General features: G+C 46.1%; 1 protein-coding gene, 1 long non-coding RNA gene and 1 other non-coding gene across 3 annotated transcripts in view; 1 reads left to right on the top strand and 2 right to left on the bottom strand.

Moving 5' to 3' along the window:
* Positions 1-10,027: 10,027 nt before the first annotated feature.
* Trnam-cau lies at positions 10,028-10,099 on the bottom strand. Its single transcript has one exon. It is a non-coding gene; the product is annotated as a tRNA-Met (tRNA).
* A 1,010-nt stretch (positions 10,100-11,109) lies between these two features.
* LOC124946787 (protein sickie) overlaps positions 11,110-27,015 on the top strand; it is an 84,341-nt gene continuing 68,435 nt past the window's right edge. Inside the window, exons 1-2 of the mRNA XM_047488013.1 lie at positions 11,110-11,155; positions 19,605-19,700. Coding sequence (XP_047343969.1) covers positions 19,635-19,700 — 66 coding nt within the window. The 5' untranslated portion in view covers positions 11,110-11,155; positions 19,605-19,634. The remainder of the gene's footprint in view (positions 11,156-19,604; positions 19,701-27,015) is intronic.
* LOC124946861 overlaps positions 11,524-27,015 on the bottom strand; it is a 29,690-nt gene continuing 14,198 nt past the window's right edge. The window contains exon 3 of the long non-coding RNA XR_007100223.1: positions 11,524-12,746. This is a non-coding gene — a long non-coding RNA (uncharacterized LOC124946861). The remainder of the gene's footprint in view (positions 12,747-27,015) is intronic.

The raw sequence follows: 27,015 nt of genomic DNA, 5'->3' as shown, positions 1-27,015 counted from the left end.
CTGACGCAACCCTGACGCAACCCTGACGCAACCCTGACGCAACCCTGACGCAACCCTGACGCAACCCTGACGCAACCCTGACGCAACCCTGACGCAACCCTGACGCAACCCTGACGCAACCCTGACGCAACCCTGACGCAACCCTGACGCAACCCTGACGCAACCCTGACGCAACCCTGACGCAACCCTGACGCAACCCTGACGCAACCCTGACGCAACCCTGACGCAACCCTGACGCAACCCTGACGCAACCCTGACGCAACCCTGACGCAACCCTGACGCAACCCTGACGCAACCCTGACGCAACCCTGACGCAACCCTGACGCAACCCTGACGCAACCCTGACGCAACCCTGACGCAACCCTGACGCAACCCTGACGCAACCCTGACGCAACCCTGACGCAACCCTGACGCAACCCTGACGCAACCCTGACGCAACCCTGACGCAACCCTGACGCAACCCTGACGCAACCCTGACGCAACCCTGACGCAACCCTGACGCAACCCTGACGCAACCCTGACGCAACCCTGACGCAACCCTGACGCAACCCTGACGCAACCCTGACGCAACCCTGACGCAACCCTGACGCAACCCTGACGCAACCCTGACGCAACCCTGACGCAACCCTGACGCAACCCTGACGCAACCCTGACGCAACCCTGACGCAACCCTGACGCAACCCTGACGCAACCCTGACGCAACCCTGACGCAACCCTGACGCAACCCTGACGCAACCCTGACGCAACCCTGACGCAACCCTGACGCAACCCTGACGCAACCCTGACGCAACCCTGACGCAACCCTGACGCAACCCTGACGCAACCCTGACGCAACCCTGACGCAACCCTGACGCAACCCTGACGCAACCCTGACGCAACCCTGACGCAACCCTGACGCAACCCTGACGCAACCCTGACGCAACCCTGACGCAACCCTGACGCAACCCTGACGCAACCCTGACGCAACCCTGACGCAACCCTGACGCAACCCTGACGCAACCCTGACGCAACCCTGACGCAACCCTGACGCAACCCTGACGCAACCCTGACGCAACCCTGACGCAACCCTGACGCAACCCTGACGCAACCCTGACGCAACCCTGACGCAACCCTGACGCAACCCTGACGCAACCCTGACGCAACCCTGACGCAACCCTGACGCAACCCTGACGCAACCCTGACGCAACCCTGACGCAACCCTGACGCAACCCTGACGCAACCCTGACGCAACCCTGACGCAACCCTGACGCAACCCTGACGCAACCCTGACGCAACCCTGACGCAACCCTGACGCAACCCTGACGCAACCCTGACGCAACCCTGACGCAACCCTGACGCAACCCTGACGCAACCCTGACGCAACCCTGACGCAACCCTGACGCAACCCTGACGCAACCCTGACGCAACCCTGACGCAACCCTGACGCAACCCTGACGCAACCCTGACGCAACCCTGACGCAACCCTGACGCAACCCTGACGCAACCCTGACGCAACCCTGACGCAACCCTGACGCAACCCTGACGCAACCCTGACGCAACCCTGACGCAACCCTGACGCAACCCTGACGCAACCCTGACGCAACCCTGACGCAACCCTGACGCAACCCTGACGCAACCCTGACGCAACCCTGACGCAACCCTGACGCAACCCTGACGCAACCCTGACGCAACCCTGACGCAACCCTGACGCAACCCTGACGCAACCCTGACGCAACCCTGACGCAACCCTGACGCAACCCTGACGCAACCCTGACGCAACCCTGACGCAACCCTGACGCAACCCTGACGCAACCCTGACGCAACCCTGACGCAACCCTGACGCAACCCTGACGCAACCCTGACGCAACCCTGACGCAACCCTGACGCAACCCTGACGCAACCCTGACGCAACCCTGACGCAACCCTGACGCAACCCTGACGCAACCCTGACGCAACCCTGACGCAACCCTGACGCAACCCTGACGCAACCCTGACGCAACCCTGACGCAACCCTGACGCAACCCTGACGCAACCCTGACGCAACCCTGACGCAACCCTGACGCAACCCTGACGCAACCCTGACGCAACCCTGACGCAACCCTGACGCAACCCTGACGCAACCCTGACGCAACCCTGACGCAACCCTGACGCAACCCTGACGCAACCCTGACGCAACCCTGACGCAACCCTGACGCAACCCTGACGCAACCCTGACGCAACCCTGACGCAACCCTGACGCAACCCTGACGCAACCCTGACGCAACCCTGACGCAACCCTGACGCAACCCTGACGCAACCCTGACGCAACCCTGACGCAACCCTGACGCAACCCTGACGCAACCCTGACGCAACCCTGACGCAACCCTGACGCAACCCTGACGCAACCCTGACGCAACCCTGACGCAACCCTGACGCAACCCTGACGCAACCCTGACGCAACCCTGACGCAACCCTGACGCAACCCTGACGCAACCCTGACGCAACCCTGACGCAACCCTGACGCAACCCTGACGCAACCCTGACGCAACCCTGACGCAACCCTGACGCAACCCTGACGCAACCCTGACGCAACCCTGACGCAACCCTGACGCAACCCTGACGCAACCCTGACGCAGCCCTGACGCAACCCTGACGCAACCCTGACGCAACCCTGACGCAACCCTGACGCAACCCTGACGCAACCCTGACGCAACCCTGACGCAACCCTGACGCAACCCTGACGCAACCCTGACGCAACCCTGACGCAACCCTGACGCAACCCTGACGCAACCCTGACGCAACCCTGACGCAACCCTGACGCAACCCTGACGCAACCCTGACGCAACCCTGACGCAACCCTGACGCAACCCTGACGCAACCCTGACGCAACCCTGACGCAACCCTGACGCAACCCTGACGCAACCCTGACGCAACCCTGACGCAACCCTGACGCAACCCTGACGCAACCCTGACGCAACCCTGACGCAACCCTGACGCAACCCTGACGCAACCCTGACGCAACCCTGACGCAACCCTGACGCAACCCTGACGCAACCCTGACGCAACCCTGACGCAACCCTGACGCAACCCTGACGCAACCCTGACGCAACCCTGACGCAACCCTGACGCAACCCTGACGCAACCCTGACGCAACCCTGACGCAACCCTGACGCAACCCTGACGCAACCCTGACGCAACCCTGACGCAACCCTGACGCAACCCTGACGCAACCCTGACGCAACCCTGACGCAACCCTGACGCAGCCCTGACGCAACCCTGACGCAACCCTGACGCAACCCTGACGCAACCCTGACGCAACCCTGACGCAACCCTGACGCAACCCTGACGCAACCCTGACGCAACCCTGACGCAACCCTGACGCAACCCTGACGCAACCCTGACGCAACCCTGACGCAACCCTGACGCAACCCTGACGCAACCCTGACGCAACCCTGACGCAACCCTGACGCAACCCTGACGCAACCCTGACGCAACCCTGACGCAACCCTGACGCAACCCTGACGCAACCCTGACGCAACCCTGACGCAACCCTGACGCAACCCTGACGCAACCCTGACGCAACCCTGACGCAACCCTGACGCAACCCTGACGCAACCCTGACGCAACCCTGACGCAACCCTGACGCAACCCTGACGCAACCCTGACGCAACCCTGACGCAACCCTGACGCAACCCTGACGCAACCCTGACGCAACCCTGACGCAACCCTGACGCAACCCTGACGCAACCCTGACGCAACCCTGACGCAACCCTGACGCAACCCTGACGCAACCCTGACGCAACCCTGACGCAACCCTGACGCAACCCTGACGCAACCCTGACGCAACCCTGACGCAACCCTGACGCAACCCTGACGCAACCCTGACGCAACCCTGACGCAACCCTGACGCAACCCTGACGCAACCCTGACGCAACCCTGACGCAACCCTGACGCAACCCTGACGCAACCCTGACGCAACCCTGACGCAACCCTGACGCAACCCTGACGCAACCCTGACGCAACCCTGACGCAACCCTGACGCAACCCTGACGCAACCCTGACGCAACCCTGACGCAACCCTGACGCAACCCTGACGCAACCCTGACGCAACCCTGACGCAACCCTGACGCAACCCTGACGCAACCCTGACGCAACCCTGACGCAACCCTGACGCAACCCTGACGCAACCCTGACGCAACCCTGACGCAACCCTGACGCAACCCTGACGCAACCCTGACGCAACCCTGACGCAACCCTGACGCAACCCTGACGCAACCCTGACGCAACCCTGACGCAACCCTGACGCAACCCTGACGCAACCCTGACGCAACCCTGACGCAACCCTGACGCAACCCTGACGCAACCCTGACGCAACCCTGACGCAACCCTGACGCAACCCTGACGCAACCCTGACGCAACCCTGACGCAACCCTGACGCAACCCTGACGCAACCCTGACGCAACCCTGACGCAACCCTGACGCAACCCTGACGCAACCCTGACGCAACCCTGACGCAACCCTGACGGAACCCTGACGCAACCCTGACGCAACCCTGACGCAACCCTGACGCAACCCTGACGCAACCCTGACGCAACCCTGACGCAACCCTGACGCAACCCTGACGCAACCCTGACGCAACCCTGACGCAACCCTGACGCAACCCTGACGCAACCCTGACGCAACCCTGACGCAACCCTGACGCAACCCTGACGCAACCCTGACGCAACCCTGACGCAACCCTGACGCAACCCTGACGCAACCCTGACGCAACCCTGACGCAACCCTGACGCAACCCTGACGCAACCCTGACGCAACCCTGACGCAACCCTGACGCAACCCTGACGCAACCCTGACGCAACCCTGACGCAACCCTGACGCAACCCTGACGCAACCCTGACGCAACCCTGACGCAACCCTGACGCAACCCTGACGCAACCCTGACGCAACCCTGACGCAACCCTGACGCAACCCTGACGCAACCCTGACGCAACCCTGACGCAACCCTGACGCAACCCTGACGCAACCCTGACGCAACCCTGACGCAACCCTGACGCAACCCTGACGCAACCCTGACGCAACCCTGACGCAACCCTGACGCAACCCTGACGCAACCCTGACGCAACCCTGACGCAACCCTGACGCAACCCTGACGCAACCCTGACGCAACCCTGACGCAACCCTGACGCAACCCTGACGCAACCCTGACGCAACCCTGACGCAACCCTGACGCAACCCTGACGCAACCCTGACGCAACCCTGACGCAACCCTGACGCAACCCTGACGCAACCCTGACGCAACCCTGACGCAACCCTGACGCAACCCTGACGCAACCCTGACGCAACCCTGACGCAACCCTGACGCAACCCTGACGCAACCCTGACGCAACCCTGACGCAACCCTGACGCAACCCTGACGCAACCCTGACGCAACCCTGACGCAACCCTGACGCAACCCTGACGCAACCCTGACGCAACCCTGACGCAACCCTGACGCAACCCTGACGCAACCCTGACGCAACCCTGACGCAACCCTGACGCAACCCTGACGCAACCCTGACGCAACCCTGACGCAACCCTGACGCAACCCTGACGCAACCCTGACGCAACCCTGACGCAACCCTGACGCAACCCTGACGCAACCCTGACGCAACCCTGACGCAACCCTGACGCAACCCTGACGCAACCCTGACGCAACCCTGACGCAACCCTGACGCAACCCTGACGCAACCCTGACGCAACCCTGACGCAACCCTGACGCAACCCTGACGCAACCCTGACGCAACCCTGACGCAACCCTGACGCAACCCTGACGCAACCCTGACGCAACCCTGACGCAACCCTGACGCAACCCTGACGCAACCCTGACGCAACCCTGACGCAACCCTGACGCAACCCTGACGCAACCCTGACGCAACCCTGACGCAACCCTGACGCAACCCTGACGCAACCCTGACGCAACCCTGACGCAACCCTGACGCAACCCTGACGCAACCCTGACGCAACCCTGACGCAACCCTGACGCAACCCTGACGCAACCCTGACGCAACCCTGACGCAACCCTGACGCAACCCTGACGCAACCCTGACGCAACCCTGACGCAACCCTGACGCAACCCTGACGCAACCCTGACGCAACCCTGACGCAACCCTGACGCAACCCTGACGCAACCCTGACGCAACCCCGACGCAACCCTGACGCAACCCTGACGCAACCCTGACGCAACCCTGACGCAACCCTGACGCAACCCTGACGCAACCCTGACGCAACCCTGACGCAACCCTGACGCAACCCTGACGCAACCCTGACGCAACCCTGACGCAACCCTGACGCAACCCTGACGCAACCCTGACGCAACCCTGACGCAACCCTGACGCAACCCTGACGCAACCCTGACGCAACCCTGACGCAACCCTGACGCAACCCTGACGCAACCCTGACGCAACCCTGACGCAACCCTGACGCAACCCTGACGCAACCCTGACGCAACCCTGACGCAACCCTGACGCAACCCTGACGCAACCCTGACGCAACCCTGACGCAACCCTGACGCAACCCTGACGCAACCCTGACGCAACCCTGACGCAACCCTGACGCAACCCTGACGCAACCCTGACGCAACCCTGACGCAACCCTGACGCAACCCTGACGCAACCCTGACGCAACCCTGACGCAACCCTGACGCAACCCTGACGCAACCCTGACGCAACCCTGACGCAACCCTGACGCAACCCTGACGCAACCCTGACGCAACCCTGACGCAACCCTGACGCAACCCTGACGCAACCCTGACGCAACCCTGACGCAACCCTGACGCAACCCTGACGCAACCCTGACGCAACCCTGACGCAACCCTGACGCAACCCTGACGCAACCCTGACGCAACCCTGACGCAACCCTGACGCAACCCTGCCGCAACCCTGACGCAACCCTGACGCAACCCTGACGCAACCCTGACGCAACCCTGACGCAACCCTGACGCAACCCTGACGCAACCCTGACGCAACCCTGACGCAACCCTGACGCAACCCTGACGCAACCCTGACGCAACCCTGACGCAACCCTGACGCAACCCTGACGCAACCCTGACGCAACCCTGACGCAACCCTGACGCAACCCTGACGCAACCCTGACGCAACCCTGACGCAACCCTGACGCAACCCTGACGCAACCCTGACGCAACCCTGACGCAACCAGATACTAGTTGAGACTTAACCAAGCATAGCCTCAGACGAAACCAGACATAACTTCAATCTATACCAGACACAACTCCATACGAAACTAGACACAACTTTATACTAAACCAGATACTAGTTGAGGCTTAACCAGGCAAAGCCTCAGACGAAACCAGACATAACTTCAGTCTATACCAGACACAACTCCATACGAAACTAGACACAACTTTGACTATACCAGATACTAGTTGAGGCTTAACCAGGCCCAGCCTCAGACGAAACCAGACATAACTTCAGTCTATACCAGACACAACTCCATACGAAGCTAGACACAACTTTAGACTAAACCAGATACTAGTTGATGCTTAACCAGGCACAGCCTCAGACGAAACCAGACATAACTTCAGTCTATACCAGACACAACTCCATACGAAACTAGACACAACTTTGACTATACCAGATACTAGTTGAGGCTTAACCAGGCCCAGCCTCAGACGAAACCAGACATAACTTCAGTCTATACCAGACACAACTCCATACGAAACTAGACACAACTTTAGACTAAACCAGATACTAGTTGAGGCTTAACCAGGCACAGCCTCAGACGAAACCAGACATAACTTCAGTCTATACCAGACACAACTCCATACGAAACTAGACACAACTTTAGACTAAACCAGATACTAGTTGAGGCTTAACCAGGCCCAGCCTCAGACGAAACCAGACATAACTTCAGTCTATACCAGACACAACTCCATACGAAACTTGACACAACTTTAAACTAAACCAGATACTAGTTGAGGCTTAACCAGGCCCAGCCTCAGACGAAACCAGACATAACTTCAGTCTATACCAGACACAACTCCATACGAAGCTAGACACAACTTTAGACTAAACCAGATACTATTTGATGCTTAACCAGGCACAGCCTCAGACGAAACCAGACATAACTTCAGTCTATACCAGACACAACTCCATACGAAGCTAGACACAACTTTAGACTAATCCAGATACTAGTTGATGCTTAACCAGGCACACCCTCAGACGAAACCAGACATAACTTCAGTCTATACCAGACACAACTCCATACGAAGCTAGACACAACTTTGACTATACCAGATACTAGTTGAGGCTTAACCAGGCCCAGCCTCAGACGAAACCAGACATAACTACAGTCTATACCAGACACAACTCCATACGAAGTTAGACACAACTTTAGACTAAACCAGATACTAGTTGATGCTTAACCAGGCACAGCCTCAGACGAAACCAGACATAACTTCAGTCTATACCAGACACAACTCCATACGAAGCTAGACACAACTTTGACTATACCAGATACTAGTTGAGGCTTAACCAGGCCCAGCCTCAGACGAAACCAGACATAACTACAGTCTATACCAGACACAACTCCATACGAATCTAGACACAACTTTAGACTAAACCAGATACTAGTTGAGGCTTAACCAGGCCCAGCCTCAGACGAAACCAGACATAACTTCAGTCTATACCAGACACAACTCCATACGAATCTAGACACAACTTTAGACTAAACCAGATACTAGTTGAGGCTTAACCAGGCACAGCCTCAGACGAAACCAGACATAACTTCAGTCTATACCAGACACAACTTCAGACGAAACTAGGCACAACTTCAGACTAAACCAGACCCGAGTTCTGGCGAATCTAGACACAGCTACAAACGAAACCAGACACAACTGCAGGCGAATCCAAACACAACTTCGGTGGCAACTTTAGTCTCTACCAGTCGTAACTTCAGACGCATCTTCAGTCGCAACTGTAGCCGCAACATCAAGCGAAGCTTTAATGGAACACTGACGCAACCACGGCTACAATAAATTATATAAGTAGCATACAATTAGAAATTTATTGCAACAAAGCATTGTATTCAATCATTTCTCCTATCACTCCTCTTTTCTGGCCTTTTTTTTATTATTATGTAATACTTCAAATGATTGTACAATAAAAACAGAGACTTTTCTAACGTTTTATAGATATAGACTTATACATTCTTATATATTCGTTTAGCGTTAGTGCATTACATATATTTATTTGTTGGTTTGGTTAGATGGGTTGCATGTATATTTATGTTAATACGTATTATGTTCTAACGTGTTCCTCCTCGGATATACCAAAAAGAAATCAGTTTTTCTTTTTTATTTATTTTTTTTTTTCATCCGCTTTTTCCTTTTTGTCAAACAGTACTACGCTGCTACTACGTAAATTAATGACCACACTCCTTTATCATTTACAGAACCTTCGATTTAAGTAGCATATATCATGATTATTTTAAAGAAGTTTTTTTCCTGATAGAGAGGTCGCAAAATAGGTGCAAAGTATTATAAAAGGATTGCGAAGTGTATCTATGTACTATCTATGTTTTGTTGTTTTGCAAATTCCAGATTACTTTGTTATTTTTTATTCCTCGAAGAGGATTATCGATATTGTCAATAAGTGATATTATACATTTTGAAAGCTTTTTTAAATATCGTAACGTTTTTAACATCTATCTTTTACTTATTTAAATAGAAAACTTTATGTTGACATTATCGGCACAAACATAATATCTATCGAATGAATTTTAAATATCAAGTATTCTTATTAAAATTTATTTTTACATGTTTTTAACGAACGAAGAAATTGCCCGCGCAGTTCGCACTGAAATTTCAAAAGAATGTAGAGAATTTGCAAGTATTAGCTAGTTAATAGTAAACGGATATAATATCGTAAGTTTCCAAATATGCCGTTTGCTCGAAACAACAAATTATTCTTATGTATATCTATAACTATTTAATAGATACCACAGAATAATTAGAGGAATAATAAAAAAACAAAAAATCAAAGATAAAAAACAAATGTGTCAAGAGACACCCAGTTAGCAGAGCATGGTTTCGATCCACGGACCTCTGGGTTATGGGCCCAGCACGCTTCCACTGCGCCACTCTGCTTGTTGGTTCTGTGGTTGTCTAATTGGTCATATAATTATTGAGTTTTCTCATGCATTACTAGATATATTGTATAATATGTAAATAAAATAATCTAATTTTTTATTTACATTCAATACAGATAATACAATGATATTTACAATTGGCAATATTGAATACTGTATAGCCCGTTGAGTTTATTTTTCTTAAGGATGTGCCATTTACTTAATTTCTTTTCTATAAAATGACATGCATTTTAAGAAAAGGGTTTAGAAAATATATTCACAGATGTGTCTTTTTCTTTCGTTTGTTGCATCAATCGCGTGGAAGTCTCCCCTCCCTTGTTCTTCTGCCCCCTCTCCAACTTCTACGTAGGATAATTCTCCGGCGCGCTAGAAGGTAAGTACTTACGCGGGTGCGTGGCAGTGGGAGTACGAGCATAGCCGCGTCGACGATGCGTACGGACAGTGTGTACGGTACTCGACAGTGTGAACGGCCGTCGACGTCGCCGTTCTCGAGGATGTGTATTACACCTACGTCGCTCGTAATAACTACAGTGTATGTGGTCTCTATTCTCTCTCTTTCCGATCGTCAATAGTTGGCTCGCGCGGCTGCCGTGAGGGTAGATACTTTTTCTCTTTTTTTGCTTTCCTTTTCTTTTTTCTTTCTCCCTACTTTTAATCTTTTTTCACTTTTCTCTCTCTCTCTCTCTCTCGCACTTTCCCTCTAGACTCTTTTTCCACTTCGATCGTTACTCGCCGGTCATACATATTATCGTTGCCACGACGCATCGACGACAGAGAGTAGTGTGTGAAAGTGCTATACTTATTGTATAATCCGGGGTAACGAGAAAGAAGAATTGAACATACTTGCAGGATACATATCGCAACGATAGGCAAAGAAACGGCCAATTACGAGAATTACATAGATACATGAATGAAAACTCCAGGTGGGCCGGTGAGATCTATCAAAGAAATCGACGCATATCAAAGTTCGGCTGTTTAAAGAAAAAAGGGAAGAGGAGAATTTTTAAAGGAGATTTGTCGACATCGTTTATCAAGTGTCGATCTCTCATATCAGGTAAAACAACTATTGTTTTGTGATTTTTTCTTCTTTTTTTTCTTTTTTAATAAACGCACGATCATTCGAGTTTACCCTTTAGATTTTTGAGGTTACAAAGTCGTGCGTGCTTGTGTGTGTGGTTACGAACGGATGTACAATTTTTGGGGATTTGCCAATCTATAATTTTCACGCGAATTGTCACGTGTTATACACGTGTTGCGAATGAGAATCGCGCTTAAAACTAGATGGATCGTTTCAGAAATTCTTGTCTCATGTATACATAAAGTCATGAACATGTAGTACTGAAAACGTAATCTTTCCTCGTGATATTCGTAACAGTTTAATATACTATGTGATGTAAGTTAAGTAAAAGGCATATATAGATATATTTTTTCTCTTTATTTTAAATGAAATGTCTACACAGATTGTCAACTTTTCTTTTTGTTTTCGTCGATCTCACAGTCTTTTCAATCTCCTAAAATTCCAAATTAAAGAATGTTATGCGATTCACGTTATTAATAAAATTTTGCCAATTTTCTATATCCCCTATATAAAAATATGTTGTTATTTTGCGTTAAACGATCGTTGAAATCGTCATAATGATATTAAAAGAGAAATGACGGAAATCACGATGAGTGTTGTATCTGTACGGATCATAAGTTTCGTTTCGCAATGATAAACTCAATAAAAGTATGTTCGTGTTCACGCGATCGTAAGAAAGTATGATATTAATTTCCTTTATAGCAGTAAAGAGAGAGTTAGAGTGTGTGCGTGTGCGCGCGCGTATGAGCGTGTGTGCGCTAGTGACGTACCTTCCATGAATTCCTTTTCTATATCTCCTCGATTTTATTAAAGATCCGAGAACTGGTCAATCTGACCAAATTTGGTGAACTTTTGTCGGTACAGGTGGGACACCGCATGGATATATCGCGCGGTAATATAACTGTTTAAGTACTTCGATATTAGCGCGTCCATTCGCAATTAGTGAATGTATATTTATATTTATTCGCATATTCACTCGCATTGGATATCGGACGATATTAAAAATTGTTTAGAATTCGTCGTTCTTTCTCCGAGTTTATCATTTTAATTAATTAATTTATTACTTTGACATGAATAATAACCATTTATATCAATGTCGATGTGTTTATAATATAAAATAATTTACAATAGGTACAATAAAGGATATATATAATAAAAATGTTTTTTCAAATAGGATCGATAACGGCGCCACGTAATTATGTATAATCCGATCGAACTCTGTTGCGCCTCAATAATAAATATTAAAAGAAAAGAAAGACCTATTTTTTAAGCTTATTATCGTCGACGTAACAAATTCGTGGAATGATGGATTATCGAGGGACGAGCAACGCATCGGTGAATCGTTTGATCGCAAAGACGCATATATTTCAAATATGTACTCTAAACACTTCCGTAAAGCCAGGCGCGTGGCGTGGCGTGCCGTGCCGTTGAATCGCTTGGACCTAGGGCAGATGCTGGGCGGCTGTTTTTACACGTTCTTCCAAATGTAAACACGAAGATCGCTTCGGGGTCTTTCCGTCCCTGCGCTTCGGTCTATACGTGCACGCATGTCTCTATGTGCATTCATCTGTAGAAAACATAGAGAACGAAAAAGGATCATTAAGAAATGCAATGCGTTTTTCAAGTTTGCGGCTAACGGTTAATTCTTCGGTTTGCGTTTCGTGCACGATAAGGGGCACAAGGGGAGCTGCGTGGTGAAGGCGGGGAGAAGGAAAGGAAAAAAAGAGACGAATAACAAATATACTCTCTTTTTATTTATGCGTATATGTACGTGCCCTCTTATTCCGACTAGGGTCCTCCTTTTACATACATACATAGTAGATATATCTACTTCATATATCTAACGACCTTCATATTGCCGCGAATTCGCACATTTCACGTTCCCCATGGTAGTTTAATGTTTGCCTGCTCTCTTCATTTTGATTAAATCCCTCGACTAGCATGAACGGTAACGCTACCGTCTCGCCTTGACAAATTGATACTGATATAAATAACCTGCGCGCGCGTATCCATATAATCACCCAATAAAAACTCAGGAAAAAAAAAGCTCTTCGCTATTTCGCGTGATCTATTTCTATTCTTTTTTCCTTCTTCACGTTAATATCGACCTTCCTTCCATTCGAGAATGAATAACGCTATTAACCCATCCAACTACATCGTCATCCGATGAAATTTTGTTAAGGTCGAAACACGCGAACTCTGTATCGAATTTCTACGATCTTATGTACTTAATATATCCATAATATTAAATAATGATATTATATAGTGTTTAGTTCAAGATATATCAAATTTTATGCTGAAAATCTTGTCGTTTCCGCGACGATCCAATTCATTTGATAAAAGAATAGAAGAAATAAAAACTCTCTCTCCCTCTTTCTTTCTGATCATCGTAGGAAGATTTCTTCGACTCGAGTTGCACAAACACGGATTAATTAATTTCTTTCCTTTTTTCATCCATACGTGATATATCTATATACGTACATTTATAGTACGTATTTTGCGTCTTACGTATATTCCAGGTACAGACAGTTTAAAACAGTAGGAGAACAAGTGTTTATGGTAGACATAAAGCGATAAAGAGGTAGTAAGTACGAATGCATAGGTGTGTCATCGAGTATTTTCGCGCCATCATTTTGGTTAATGTCCTTGGCTGACGTGGTAAAGGAGCATGATAAGAAGGGAGAAAAGAAGTCGAAGAAAAATATCCGTTTGCTCGGGATCGAATCACATTCGGTCTTCTTCACGGTCAACATGCTTGAATCTTTCGGTCCAACGATTTTAAAAGCTTTTAAATCATATCAAAGAGATAGATAGAAATAGAGAAAAAGGGCGAGTAAGAGAGAGTCCTTAGTTGATGGCCTGCCCTATCTTCCAACTAAAAGTCATTATTAATGGACCCACGTCTGTAAGAATATCTCTCACGACTTATTACGTTCTTGTTCGTTCGTCTTCGTTGATTTAACGGGAAAGTAATGTGACGGAGAATCAGTAATAAGCGTTCAAACATTTTTCTGACATTCGACGTATCTAGGCAAACGTATGTGAGATAAAATGATATGCACTTAGCTGCGTACGTATACTCAATCGGTTTTTTGTTTTCTTTCTCTTTTTTTACGACTGCGATACGTTGACATCATCAAAATATAAATTAAATTACAATAGCAATAAATATTACGATAGCAGGTTAGCGGGTTAACCGTTAAATCAAATCAGTACCAATGATGGAAAGTTTTTGCAGTGTGAGGGATTGCGTCAGGTTTGCATACCTACATAAGTATACATACATGTATGTATGTATGTACTTACGTATGATAGGTATTTAGAGATCTAAGCGCGTACATCTCACCGTTCACCGTTACCTGTCGTTACGATGAAAATAGCAAAGCTCTAGCGAGCGATATTTCACTCGCAGCGAAACGTAAGGAGTTCTCTCTTAGGAAGTAAAGGGTTTACAAGAGGACAGGGTGAAAAGGGATCCTCGCGGAACAAACGGTTCTTTGAGACATCGCGTGTTCCGCTACATAATCGTAGAGAGAGTGAACTACAAAAGGCCTAGACAAGATAGAGATAGCTTTAATTTACTCACTCTAAGTGCATTTAATCGTATATCGTCGTAAGCGACAAGCGTTAACATTGTTCATCGTTTTCCTTAACAACAACAACAACAACAACAGCGACGTGGCACTACTTTTTTAACATTACTCATTCGTCGTCATTACATTCGTCCTACATTCACTTTTATTAGGTGTATCACGAGAGAAACTTGAGTCATCTCGTGTTTCATATACAACAGCCAATTCGAAATAAAAGGAAAAAATAACTAATCGCATTTAGTCGCGATAGTCATTAATCAGTTAAGGCAGATCAACGAGCGACTTGCTTGTTCCTGTAAGGTGTGAGGATCCCCGCCGTATCACGCCGAGCCTTGTGAACTATGCGGCTTTTATTTTTTTTTTCTTTCTTTTTTCTTTTTTTTCGGCAAGATGCACAAAGTGATAGTTAGTGAACTTAAGTAGCGAGAGAATGGATTGATTGATGGCGATGACCGTGTGTGCGACTTCATACGAAAAAATTTTATTACACAATCTCGATTTATTTTCTTTAAGTTAATTATCCCTTTAGCCAGTGTTATTACGATCGACGGACAACTTTATATCTTAGTTTCAAATAAACCTGTCGAAAAGAGAAGAAGGAAGAACGAAAGAAAGAAAGAAGGAAAGAATATGAACGAGTGACTTCTGTTAGGGCTCGGCGAAGTCGAAGGTGGTGGAACGAGGATAGAATGAGGATAGAAAGGGCATGTTATGCGTTACGTAGGTAGATAAATGGCTCGCTTCGCTGAACTTGTCCGATAGAGATATTAATCTTTCTCACGAACGTGCCAACCCACGGCCACCCCCTCTCTCTCTTACGTCCTTCGTCTAGATATCATCTTTGGTAGTCCTTCTTTCCATGTATTTACCTCTCGTCTTTCCTTTCTCTTCTTGATCTACCTCCCCCTCCTTCATCCACCACCCTCCCCTCACTGGTTCTCCCTACTATTACTCTTGACGACCGTATGAAAAGTGGAATACCATATGTTCGAAGGGGGTGGAATTCGAGTTACGAGTGCTTCAGGAGTGTATAGCCTTTACGGAAATGGCCTTTAATCTCATTCGATGAAAGTCAAGAAGGGATTTTTTTTTGCTCGCTTTGACGCGACGATAAAACGCGACTGGCACGGTATGTACGCTTCGTTAGTACGACGTTTTTCTTTTGAATTTTGACCACTCGAAGATTCAATGCAAATTGATAAATCTCTTGTAAACGGGATTGTACATGCTGTTATATATATATATATATATATATATATATATTTTTTTTTTTTTTTTCTACTAGTGTCTATCTACTTTTCTTAATAAACTTTCCTATCAGATAACAGTAAATAACAATAAACGCGCTATAGAGATAGATAGACAGATAGATAGATAGAGAGAGAGAGAGAAAGAGAGAGAGAGAGAGAGAGAGAGAGAGAGAGGGAGAAAGAGAGAGAGAGAAGAGAGAAATTCTTCCAACTTCCAGATCGATTGGAGATCGATACTAAGTCGATTGACTCGTTGATAAAGAATTAAAAAAACCTAACTATACAATGTAAAATCAAAAACTCCCACGCGAATTCATAGCGGAAGGTAAGCGACACGTTGTTCTATGCCGTTGATGGTGTCGTCGAGGGCAGGTGTGAGGTGGCGGCTTGCATAACGTATGTGATAAAAGGGGTATGCAGAGGGGGAGAGTATATCGGTTGTGCGTGTACTTACACCATGGCGGAAACGACAGTGGAACGCACCGTAAACGTACACCGGGGCAGCCCTGTACGAACGCTTAATATAAGCTAGATATACAAGGACGTGGGGACGTGGACGTGTAGGTACTAGTGCGATATATATGAGAGCGTACGAGAGCGTACGAGAGCGCACGAGCGCACGAGCGAGCGAGAACAATATAGAATGCGCCATGGGGGTGCATGGTGTGGTATAGTGCGTACCGCGCCATATCGCTGAGCAAGGGACAGATCGATAACGTAAGGGGTCTTCCAGACCTTATGGTGCCTCCTCCACCTCTCTCTCTCTCTCTCTCTCTCTCTCTCTCTCTTTCTTTTTTACTACTCTCACCCTTCCTCTTCCTTTCCCTCTTCCACCACTCCTCATCCCGGTTGGCCTCTTTACCCCTCCTCCTCTCAACTTCATTTTATCGCATGAAATTAACGCGCGTTTCCATCCTTGATTTTTTCTCTCGGAATTACCTCCACCCCGTTGAGCTTACATGCGTTACATGTTTGTATTCGTGCAAATAAATTTTTCTTTGCTCTTTTCTACCCGCTTCACGATCGCAACGATAATCCTGATGGACTATGTAAATGTCGCATTGATAAGTCTCGAAGACGTCTATTTTATAAAAGACCAATGTATGTGACGTTGGGATAGATTTTTTCGTGAGTTATCATTTTCGAGAGAGAGAGAGAGAGAGAGAGAGAGAGAGACAAATGAAAAGTTTTTTTGATTTTCTTGAATTTTTTAAATTTCCTCCAAGTTGCACTCTCCGAGCTGTGTTTTTCATTGAATTTAAGTCGGGTTCTTATAAAAAACGATCTTGCGTTCAGTGGCGTGCCAAAAGGAACGACTTTCGGATATGGTGATTAAAGCGATACTTCCGGTGCTCGTCATCGAGCTGTAAAGATAACATCATGCTTCTCGATCACTCATAGAACGCGAACGCTCTCCTTTCATGAGCGGAAGGCTTCGTATAGATGTGTACCATTGCGAAATAAAGACTATTTGACATTCCAGACTTTACTGGTTCAAGGAAATTCGTTATTTCTAGTTCCAATCGTATAGCAATTGATACACGATGAAAGATAATTTCGTATCGGAGGATTAAAGATCAAATATGTATAAAAATATGAATAAAAAATATAAAAAAGGAGAGAAAAACGCAACGAGTCTACTGATTTTCTAACGGTTGATTTTCTAACAAAAACGGTACGCATGCAGTTAACTGATTCTCTCGAGTGTAGCATAATACTTTGCTCGATCTGATCTATAATTCGTTAAACGCGAACAAGCGTCCGATCTAGGTTTATTCGGTAATATTAAGCTAGTTTAATGATGTCGCAACCGGTTCCCGTACAACGTCACGCCGAATTAATCCATGTTATGACGATGTAATGCGCGATGCTTGGTCTGGTATACTCGTATAGCTTTCGGTGGTATAAAACAGAGTGTACGTAGGTACATTAAAATACGAGACTGTACGCTTTGACGTGTAGTGACGTACAGAGCACGCTCGTTCACGGCACGTTCAACAGCTCGAACAGTGGATTTCACGGTGAAAATGTCATGGGAAGGTGGAGAGGGGTAGGGAGGAAACGGGGTATCATGGGAGAGTCGCAGGACGGGCGAGTTACCCTAGCTGCGAACGGCCACGGCCGTTCGGGCTCATTAGACGATATGGGAGCCCGTACATCGCCCATTTCCCCCGTCCTTTATACCCCCTCCGTCTCTATCTATCTGTCCCGACGCTGACTTCCAATTCTTCCTCCGAGCACTTTATCGAAAATCTTCGATCGTGATCGATTTCAGACGAATTATTTCTCCTTTTTATTTTTCAAATTGTTCTTCTCTATATATATATATATATATATATATATATATATATATATATATATATACATATATATATTCAATCGTATTCTCATATTTCCGTATTTTTTACACAAAAACTGCCAAAGATCCGTACTCGATAGAAACATAAAAAACGTCGTCGACCAGAGTTCATCGAATGAGAGAAAGTAATTTCCATCGGCCATTAAAGGTGTTTATGCTTCCCGGCAGTGTCGATAACGCCTTCGTTATTAATCACGACGAATTTGTCGTGATTAATTATGCTTTTCGCTCGATTAGCTTCCCTATATCGGAAACCGTCCCTTTCCATCTCCTTTACTCCTTCGTACCGTTCGCATATTCAACCCTCGATGGTCTTTGTTTTCTCTACCATCTCCTTGTTTCTCGCGAACGCGAATAATCAAGATCTTTTTTTACTCATTACAAATCTATCGATTCTTCTTTTTCTCCACCTAGATGTTTTAACGAATTCACTCGTAAGATCATTTTGTTCGTTTCGTCATTTGTCCTTTTTTTCATCTTATAGTTTAAATCATAATTTTAAACTCCAAAAGTTTACCTGCAAAAGCCGATATCGTTTCTATATCTCATCTAGATAGATATATTTATTTGAACGAATGAACGACGAACGACGAACGACGTTGCATAGAATGTTTGATTACGTTGTCGGAAGTTCGCGTAGAAAAATGTCGATGTACGGCGGTCGTTAAGGAAAGCAGTGAGGGAGATAGAGAGAAATGGAAGCTCGAGAAACGGAACGAGAATGTTCGCTCTCTGGTGCGAACGTTCGTACCGTTCGCTATTTGATACCTGGGTCACGTACTTGTTCGTATTGACAAGCAGACCACCGCACCGACTCGGCACGGTTCGACTCAGCAGGGCGTCCCCTCTATCCTTCTTGCGAATCTCCGATTTTTGTACGAGGCTCGGTTTTATTCGAAACCCGTTTGAAACTATCGCTCGTTTACTTTTTTGTTTTTGCTCTTTTTTAATGTTATTAAAAAAAGCATTAGCGACTACGTATTTTGAAAAACTTATCTGTACGCGTAGACATATTTGAAATACTTCATTAAATAATATAATTCGATTCAATAATATAATAAATACGATTTAATTTATTCTAATAATTAAACAATTAATTACAATCGATGAAAAATCGGAAATTCCTTTGTAAATATCGTATATACTTATTTCTATCTGATGTGTGCTTTGTATAAATTTTTTTTTTCAAAAATTGAAGTAGAGTTTTTTTTTTTTTTCTTTAGGCTACTCCGTACTGCAGTTATGAAATAGCAATGAGCCTGCAGGTTCAGGCCCATGTGCAACGCCCTGCGAGGTACACGCCTCAGGAAACCGTTAAGGTAAGAATAATTATTTCACTTTTATTTCAAAGATTTTTTTCCCTATAAAATTTCTTTTCTTAAATCTTGGTTGAGTCTTTTCAAAAACAAAGGGAGAGAAAAAGGAAAAGAGTGGAAAGAGCACGTTCTCCTGGGATACTTTTCTCGTAAAATATTTTTTTCTTTCAAGGGCTAAACGCCCGTTCGAGTTTAGCGCTTGAAAGAAATGCATTTCATTTTTTGTTGAAATAGTTTGTGCGTGTCCGATAATAAATTTAATAATATCTACATACATAAATGTAATAATTTGATGGGAAAAAAAAGTGGGATGTAACTGGCTGTTTTCTAACAAAATTTCCTTCCAGAATCTATTATATAATTCCATCCAGAATCTATTTTCTTCGTAAAAACGTTCGATCGCTCGCTGTTCGCTTTCTCTAGAAATTCTCGAAATTGCGAGCTTAAAGCTCACCGAGCTTTGAACTTGATTTGTAGGCAAGAAGAAAGTAGAAGAGGGGAACCACGCCCCGACGATGAAGGAGGGATAGATAGGGAGGAGCAAATTTTTAAAGACGAAAACTTGAGGGAGTATCCTATATAGTTCTTATATAGTTGAATCGGAAAAGTCGACACTTTCGTTCGTTCACGGTCTTCATCGTTATATCTATTCGTTTCTATTCATTCCTCGTAGATACGATAATACGAATGTAAAACTAAATGGATATTTAATTGTCGTAAAGAGAAACAGAAAAGATAGTAAATGTAAGAAAAATCTGTCTCGACAGTGGGAAGAAAAGGGCTTTTTTAGTTCGCAAGATCGGCATCCCTCAGGAAGGTGCGAGTTTGCGGTCGGCTTTTGGGTTTACGTCCCTTGGCCGCGTAGATATAATTAAAGATACAACGCCCACGTGTGTCTCGTGGCTATCCGAAGGAGAACGAGACTGCAGACACAGAGCGGGAGATGAAAGAGGGTGTGTACGTACCATGGATATACTATATAGTTGGCTTGTATATCGCTATGGGGAGCGAGAAACGGGTCGAGCGAGCATCTTAAATTGGCTTACGTCAACGGATTCTTACCACGGCGTGCACGCGTTCATTCGACTTCCGAGAGTAGTAGCGTGAGATCGAAGGAGGCGTACGAAGGGCGCACACCCTTCTTCGTACTCTCTCTCTCTCTCTCTCTCTCTCTCTCTCTCAAATGCCTACCGCATTTTCGGCACCCTACGTACTTCTTTCGATCGTCCTCGCAAATTTGGCAGAATAAACGTGACCTGTAGCGCCATTAAGCGTTGAGATCATCGATTCGAATCGATCGTCGGGAAATCATTGAAGTTTCGTACTGTAATTTTGCCTTTTAAATAAATCAGTTCAGATTTTTCTTTTATTTTCCTTTTTTTTTTTTTTTTCTTTTTTCTTTTTCATCATGAAACTAGATCCATCGTATGCAATTATCATTCGATCGTTTGATCGAAATTTAGAACGATAAGAAAGACACACTGTATATAAGTCTATTATACGCGTGTATCACGAACGCCACAAGTAGTTACATAGCTGCCAAACGATACGAGGAGAAAAGAAATGTGAAGCTTTCGAGATAAGAGAGACCCTAGACTTTTCACGCTTCCAAATTTTCCGCATTTCTGATCGGCCGGCATGATATGCCGTCTAATCGAAGATTAATATTTTTGGGGTCGTTAGACTCTACCCTCCGTTAAGAGTTCCACCATTAGAAATGTCGACCGGCCTTACCTACTTTCCCGATTTTTATCTATTTTTCTTAGGCCTCGTCCCATTCTCAGAACGTTGGAAAATTTTCATTCGAATAAAAGATAACGCGTAATATTGCGTGGCGCAATAATTATTATTGGAAGAAATGTATTGACGTTCGAAAATTTTCCTTTAATCGTCACTAGGTAGTAATAAACGATAGTTAAATCGTCATAGTCAAGCAGAACCTATCGTCCCACCTCTTCCCCTCATTATCCACCTTCATCTTTTTCGCTCGCGCAAGAATTGAAAATCGATATCAGGCTGGAAGAGTTTCTGAAACTTTACTCGAACAAGTATTTCCGGTAAGAAGGGATGGAACAGCGCGGGTTCTCAGAATGTAGGGGTTTCGGGATATTTATGTGACAGGAGCTGTAACATTCCAACCCTTGGCACAAGCCCTTGGTTCGGTTAGCACGGGTCATCTCAAACTCTAAATCCTAATACAACTTTCTTTTTCCTGAAAAAGAAACGAGAATTCTGCTCGTCCACGTTAATGTCATTAACGTACGACGATGCACGGAGATCCATAGGGAATAATAAAAAGTATTACCGAACCGTTTCGTAATGAACGTTCGCAATATCGATATCGATCACGTTCACGTCCTATTCGTTCTCGTCCTATGCGCGGTACCCAATATTTACTTGCGTATAATACGTATGTCATATAAATAGGAACATTCAAAGAAAATATATTTCAAATAAAGTCTACACAGCTGTTCTCAGCTCGTTTAAGGTAATCATCTCGAGTGGCGTTGGATAGAATTACCTTTCGAAAAGAGTGAAGGGGCCGTCGAAAGAGGTACTGGAAAAGGATTCGTCCGGATGATTTTAAAATGCAATACCGAACGTTCGACCACGGTCTTCTTCCCTTCCCTATTTACGACCATCAATTAAGAAACTTCTTAAAGGGTCCCTTTCTCCCTTTTCTCGAATAAATTACTATAAGAATTTACTTAGCATATCTGAGAATAGCAAGGGAGATCTCAATTCTTGGATCCGGAACTCGACCACCCGAGAATGGTGGTTACGTATGCTACGATAAATCTTCGTACGAGGAAGAATGAATGTATATGTATAACTGACCGTTTGAAAGATTCAACGATTACCATCTGTACCGAAAGTATCCAGTATTGGATAACTACAATCTGGTATCTCGATAAATAATAACGGATGAACAACGGCAGATCGCGTTTCGTCCTTCATCCACGGAAACTATTATATTTGACCGTGATGTTGACGCGACGTTGCCATTTTAATTTCTCATTTTTCATTTCTTTATTTTTCCTCTTTTCGAAAAATATATTGGTACCTGCAAATCGAAATGTTGCGAATCAATTTACCTCGAAGAATAATTCAAGATAATAACGGTTCGCCCACAACAAACATAAATTTTATGGACCTGCAATCCGTACGCAAGGGTCAGACACAAGCACAAAAAGTCTAGTCTGCATGCGAAGGCAAAATTGGTCATAGGGAAGCTCACCGAGCATTATTGCATGATAATATGCGTGGACTGTCATAAGGCAGGAATAGCGTGCGCGAGGATTGCAAAGTCTTTACTTAATGCGTTACGAATATAACCTTGGAATTAAATTTCCGAGCTCGTTGATCGGCAGAATAACAAATAGTTATAAGGAAATAGACGAGATTGAGAAAATTTGTGATGATCGGTGATGTTTGTATACGCGCGCACGTCAGCGCGCGCATTCGCAACGTGTTCCCCTTGAAAGTTTAAAGTTAACTTTCGCTTTTCCAACGTCGATTAAACCCTAACCCCCCACCACCACCCTCCCCCCCTCTCCTCATTCAACTTCTCAGCATCGTTCTCCATTCCCCTATTTCGTAGGAGTCAAGGTAATGCCTGGCCGCAATAAACCTGCCTGCTAGACAGGACAAAACTTTGTCCGATACGTAACGCGCATGATCCAACGGCCACGTGGGAAAATACACCCCCGCGAACGTGAGACCGTTACGCCAGCGGGCGGGTATAGCTCGTTCTGCCCAAAAAGCTTTGCTTCCTCCTTTTCTCCGGCCGTGGAAGAAATCCGATTTCAAGGAGACATTTCGTTCCATAAAGAGATATGCTCGATCCTCCCCAAAGTGCCCGTCTCGTTTCCTTTTCCCATCTTGCCTTCAAGTCCTTCTATCCCTCTTTCGCGTTTCGCTCTTTCTCTTGTGAAAATTTCATCTTGTCCCGTTTGCCGAGACAAAATTCCAATGCGTAGTCCCTACCCCGAGATGGTAACTATCTCGTCGACATTTCTTCTATGATATATTGATATTATTTTATATATACGCACTTAATGGATAATATCATTTGGAAGTAAATACCACAGAAAAGTATGTTATATATCTTTTTCGTATCGAAACATTCAATCGTTCAAATTTAGGTATTGACAATTATGTGGCAATAACGACGGTCGTAGAAAAAGAAAGAAAAAGATGAAGTTCAAATGTGTTGATTTTGAATCCTCCTTGACTACTTTTTTCTTTTTTGTCTTTTGAAAAATCCACAGATAGTTATAACGCGGTGGGAACGCGAGCTGAGGGACAATTGTTTCCCGTTCGTCTCGATTAATGGTAAATCCATAGTGGTAGAAGCAGAGCACGCGTAAGCTCGGCTCGAATATCTACCCCTCATTCTGGAAACAGCCCTCGTGCCGTCTATCGAGAAGCTCCATCTGTCGAGGAGAAACACGACAAATAGCAACGGTGGCGAATTTTCAGACGGATGAAAGTTTTTATCCACGGAGAGATAAAATGTAACTCGGTCGGTAAAAGATTTCTGCGCGAATAATAGAAATAAACTTTGATCCTTGGCCGGTGTGCCCGTCCATTGTAAATTTCAAGCGCCTTCGAGGAACGCGATTTTCAAATTCGTTCCATTTAAAATTAATGCTTGATCGATTAACGATCGATAACGACGATTACCGACAAGAGCTATGCAATATTTTATAAAAAAAAATACTGATCCTGAGAATCGGTATAGATCGCGCCGTGTTATCGCGCGTTAGTGCGGGAGTTTACCTAGCGACAGCGTCCTCGTGGTATAAGCTCGATCGCGTTACTTCCGCTTCACATTAATCCTGACCCTTCGACGTAGGAGGACCGACGGACCAGGAGAAAATTGGATCTGGATATTTGGAAAATTTGTGCGATCGTAGGCGTTTATCCGAATAAGGCATTCTCGAAATGACGGCCTGGGATAAACCGGGACGAGGATTGTTGTTCGAGTGTTTCTCGTGAGGCAGGACTCGATATAGGGGGATATGAGATATCGCGGACTTTGCGCGCTCACGCGCCATCGTGCAAGCGTAATCTGCGAGCTCGCAAGGGTTATCTATAACGAGATGTACCGGGATTATAAGTTGTAAGCCTCGATTGCGAGCTCCGTACTACCAAAATCCCACTTACGTTGGCTCGCCAAGGAATTAACCTGACCTTAAATCTTTATTAAAACGCGACGAACGAAAGCTCCATTATGATTATTTGACGCTTTATTCTTAAGATAATGTCGGAAAAATTTTTCGACATTTTCGAAAAAATTTGTTTAAAAGAGAATTAATTCGCACGTACTTACCATTATATTATGGTATCGAGCATTATACCACTCCACCGGTATTATACTTCTATATTACTATATTATCCTTAACCATTTGTTCAAGCGTTCCTTTTTTACATACACCCGTAGCCGTATTTAGGTGGGAGTTAAGCGGGATCGATCATCCGTATTAACGAACGCAAAATCATAATCACATAAGCTGGCTGTCGTAGCGTGACGAGCGAATTTGATTACGTCGCGGTTATCCCTTCCATGACGTAGCCGTCAAAATATTGTATTTCGAAACAACAAGCCGTACGCATCCGAGTCGTCATGCGCAATCATTCCGCTTTCATACCTATCATAAAAGCACACTGGTATTCCGCGATAGCCATAATAATATAATAGATACGTAGTAGCGACAGTAGGTTGCACTCTACAGAGGGGCTTGAGGGACCCCTACGGCTGCCGTTCAAACGTACGAGATACGTTTTTATGCAAACATATTGACGCGCGAAAACTCTTCGCTCGGATGCCATTGTATAAAATCTGAGAGTTTGATTATATCTTGATGACGAATTCTACTTTTCTTTTTTCGAAATAATAATTTCGTGGTATGTATAGAAACTCGCAATAATTTATATACGTAGGTCGGTGACAAGTCCGTATCGGCACGTAGGAGGATCAGAAACCCGCGCGACCGAATGTAATTAGTTTTTAGCCCCCGCAGTCAGCTATGATAGGGGGAACGACAGGGCATTCTCTAGGAGTCGTCGTTGTCCTCGTCGAACGTATATCCCTGCGATTGGCGATGGCTAGGTCTTGTGCACGATCTCATAACGACAGAGGGCTGTTCCTTCATGGGTAGTTTCAGTATGCCCCCGGCACCCCTAGCAAGTGCATCGAATTGTTGTCGAGTTGAAGGAATCGAAAATACGCTTATCGCTCGGCCAAATCGCATAACCGCACGTCCGTCCTCCTTATTCCGTCTTACTTATGTAATAGTTTAACGATTTCAAGGAAAAATATCTCCTCCTTTGCGACGTACCTAATTCTTCGTACGCATGTAAATGGATTTTTTACTGAGAACGTTTACTCATTTCAACGCATAACCCTTTCGAGATTTCCAATATACGTGTTCGTTTACGCCCATGCACGCGGTTTGTTTCGACGTTGATGCAAAGAAAACATATATATATGTATATATATATATATATATATACATACATATATATATATATATATATATATATATATAGAGAGAGAGAGAGAGAGAGAGCACGTCAGAAAATAAAAGCTGCAATTTAAATTGGAATGAGTTCGAGGAGAAGAACGTTTCACGTGGACTGGGATTCGCCCAGCCACGAGACCGGGACAGTGAAAAGACGGCCGGTTTCCATTGGTCTGTCCTTTTCTTGTACTAAAGGGCATTTTGAAGATGTGAAATATTACGGCGAAGGAAACTTGATATCCGCAGGCGTTACCAATCGCTACCGTAAATATAACTTCGAAACGAGTGAGAACGATGATTGTGTTGTTCAAGAAAATGGAAGAATTGAGAAAAAAAGAGATAAAGAAAGAATTCTTATCGACTGTGAGACCGATGAACGTCGAGGCACGATAAAACGTCGAGAAACGAAAAGGATCGACGGAAATGCAATAAATGTCGTAAAGACGGGTACAAGAACGGGATTCGATTTGAAATTATCCTCTGGGAAAACTCTCGAATCGAGATCAAAGTTTTCCAGTAGTATCAGAAATATCGCGAGAACCCGTGGAATCTCGTCGAGAACTAGCTTGATCCCAAAATCGAAAACAGCAAAGACTTCGTCCGTATATCGAGGACTTGCCAATTCTAGCTCGGACAGTTCGGGAATAGGATCGCCGTTGTCACCGTTGTCACCACGAAGGGACTCTTCGATCGGTTTAAAGGAGACATCGGGAAATATCGAATTCGGTGAAAGCAACAGTTCGGGACTTGAATCTCCCGAATCCTCCTTATCACCGGAGAATCAAGCGTAC

The sequence above is a fragment of the Vespa velutina genome, chromosome 2 (assembly GCF_912470025.1).
Source record: "Vespa velutina chromosome 2, iVesVel2.1, whole genome shotgun sequence".
In the NCBI taxonomy this organism is placed as follows: Eukaryota; Metazoa; Arthropoda; class Insecta; order Hymenoptera; family Vespidae; genus Vespa; species Vespa velutina.
Note: the sequence above shows the minus strand (reverse complement) of the source record. Positions and strands in the feature narration are given on the sequence as shown.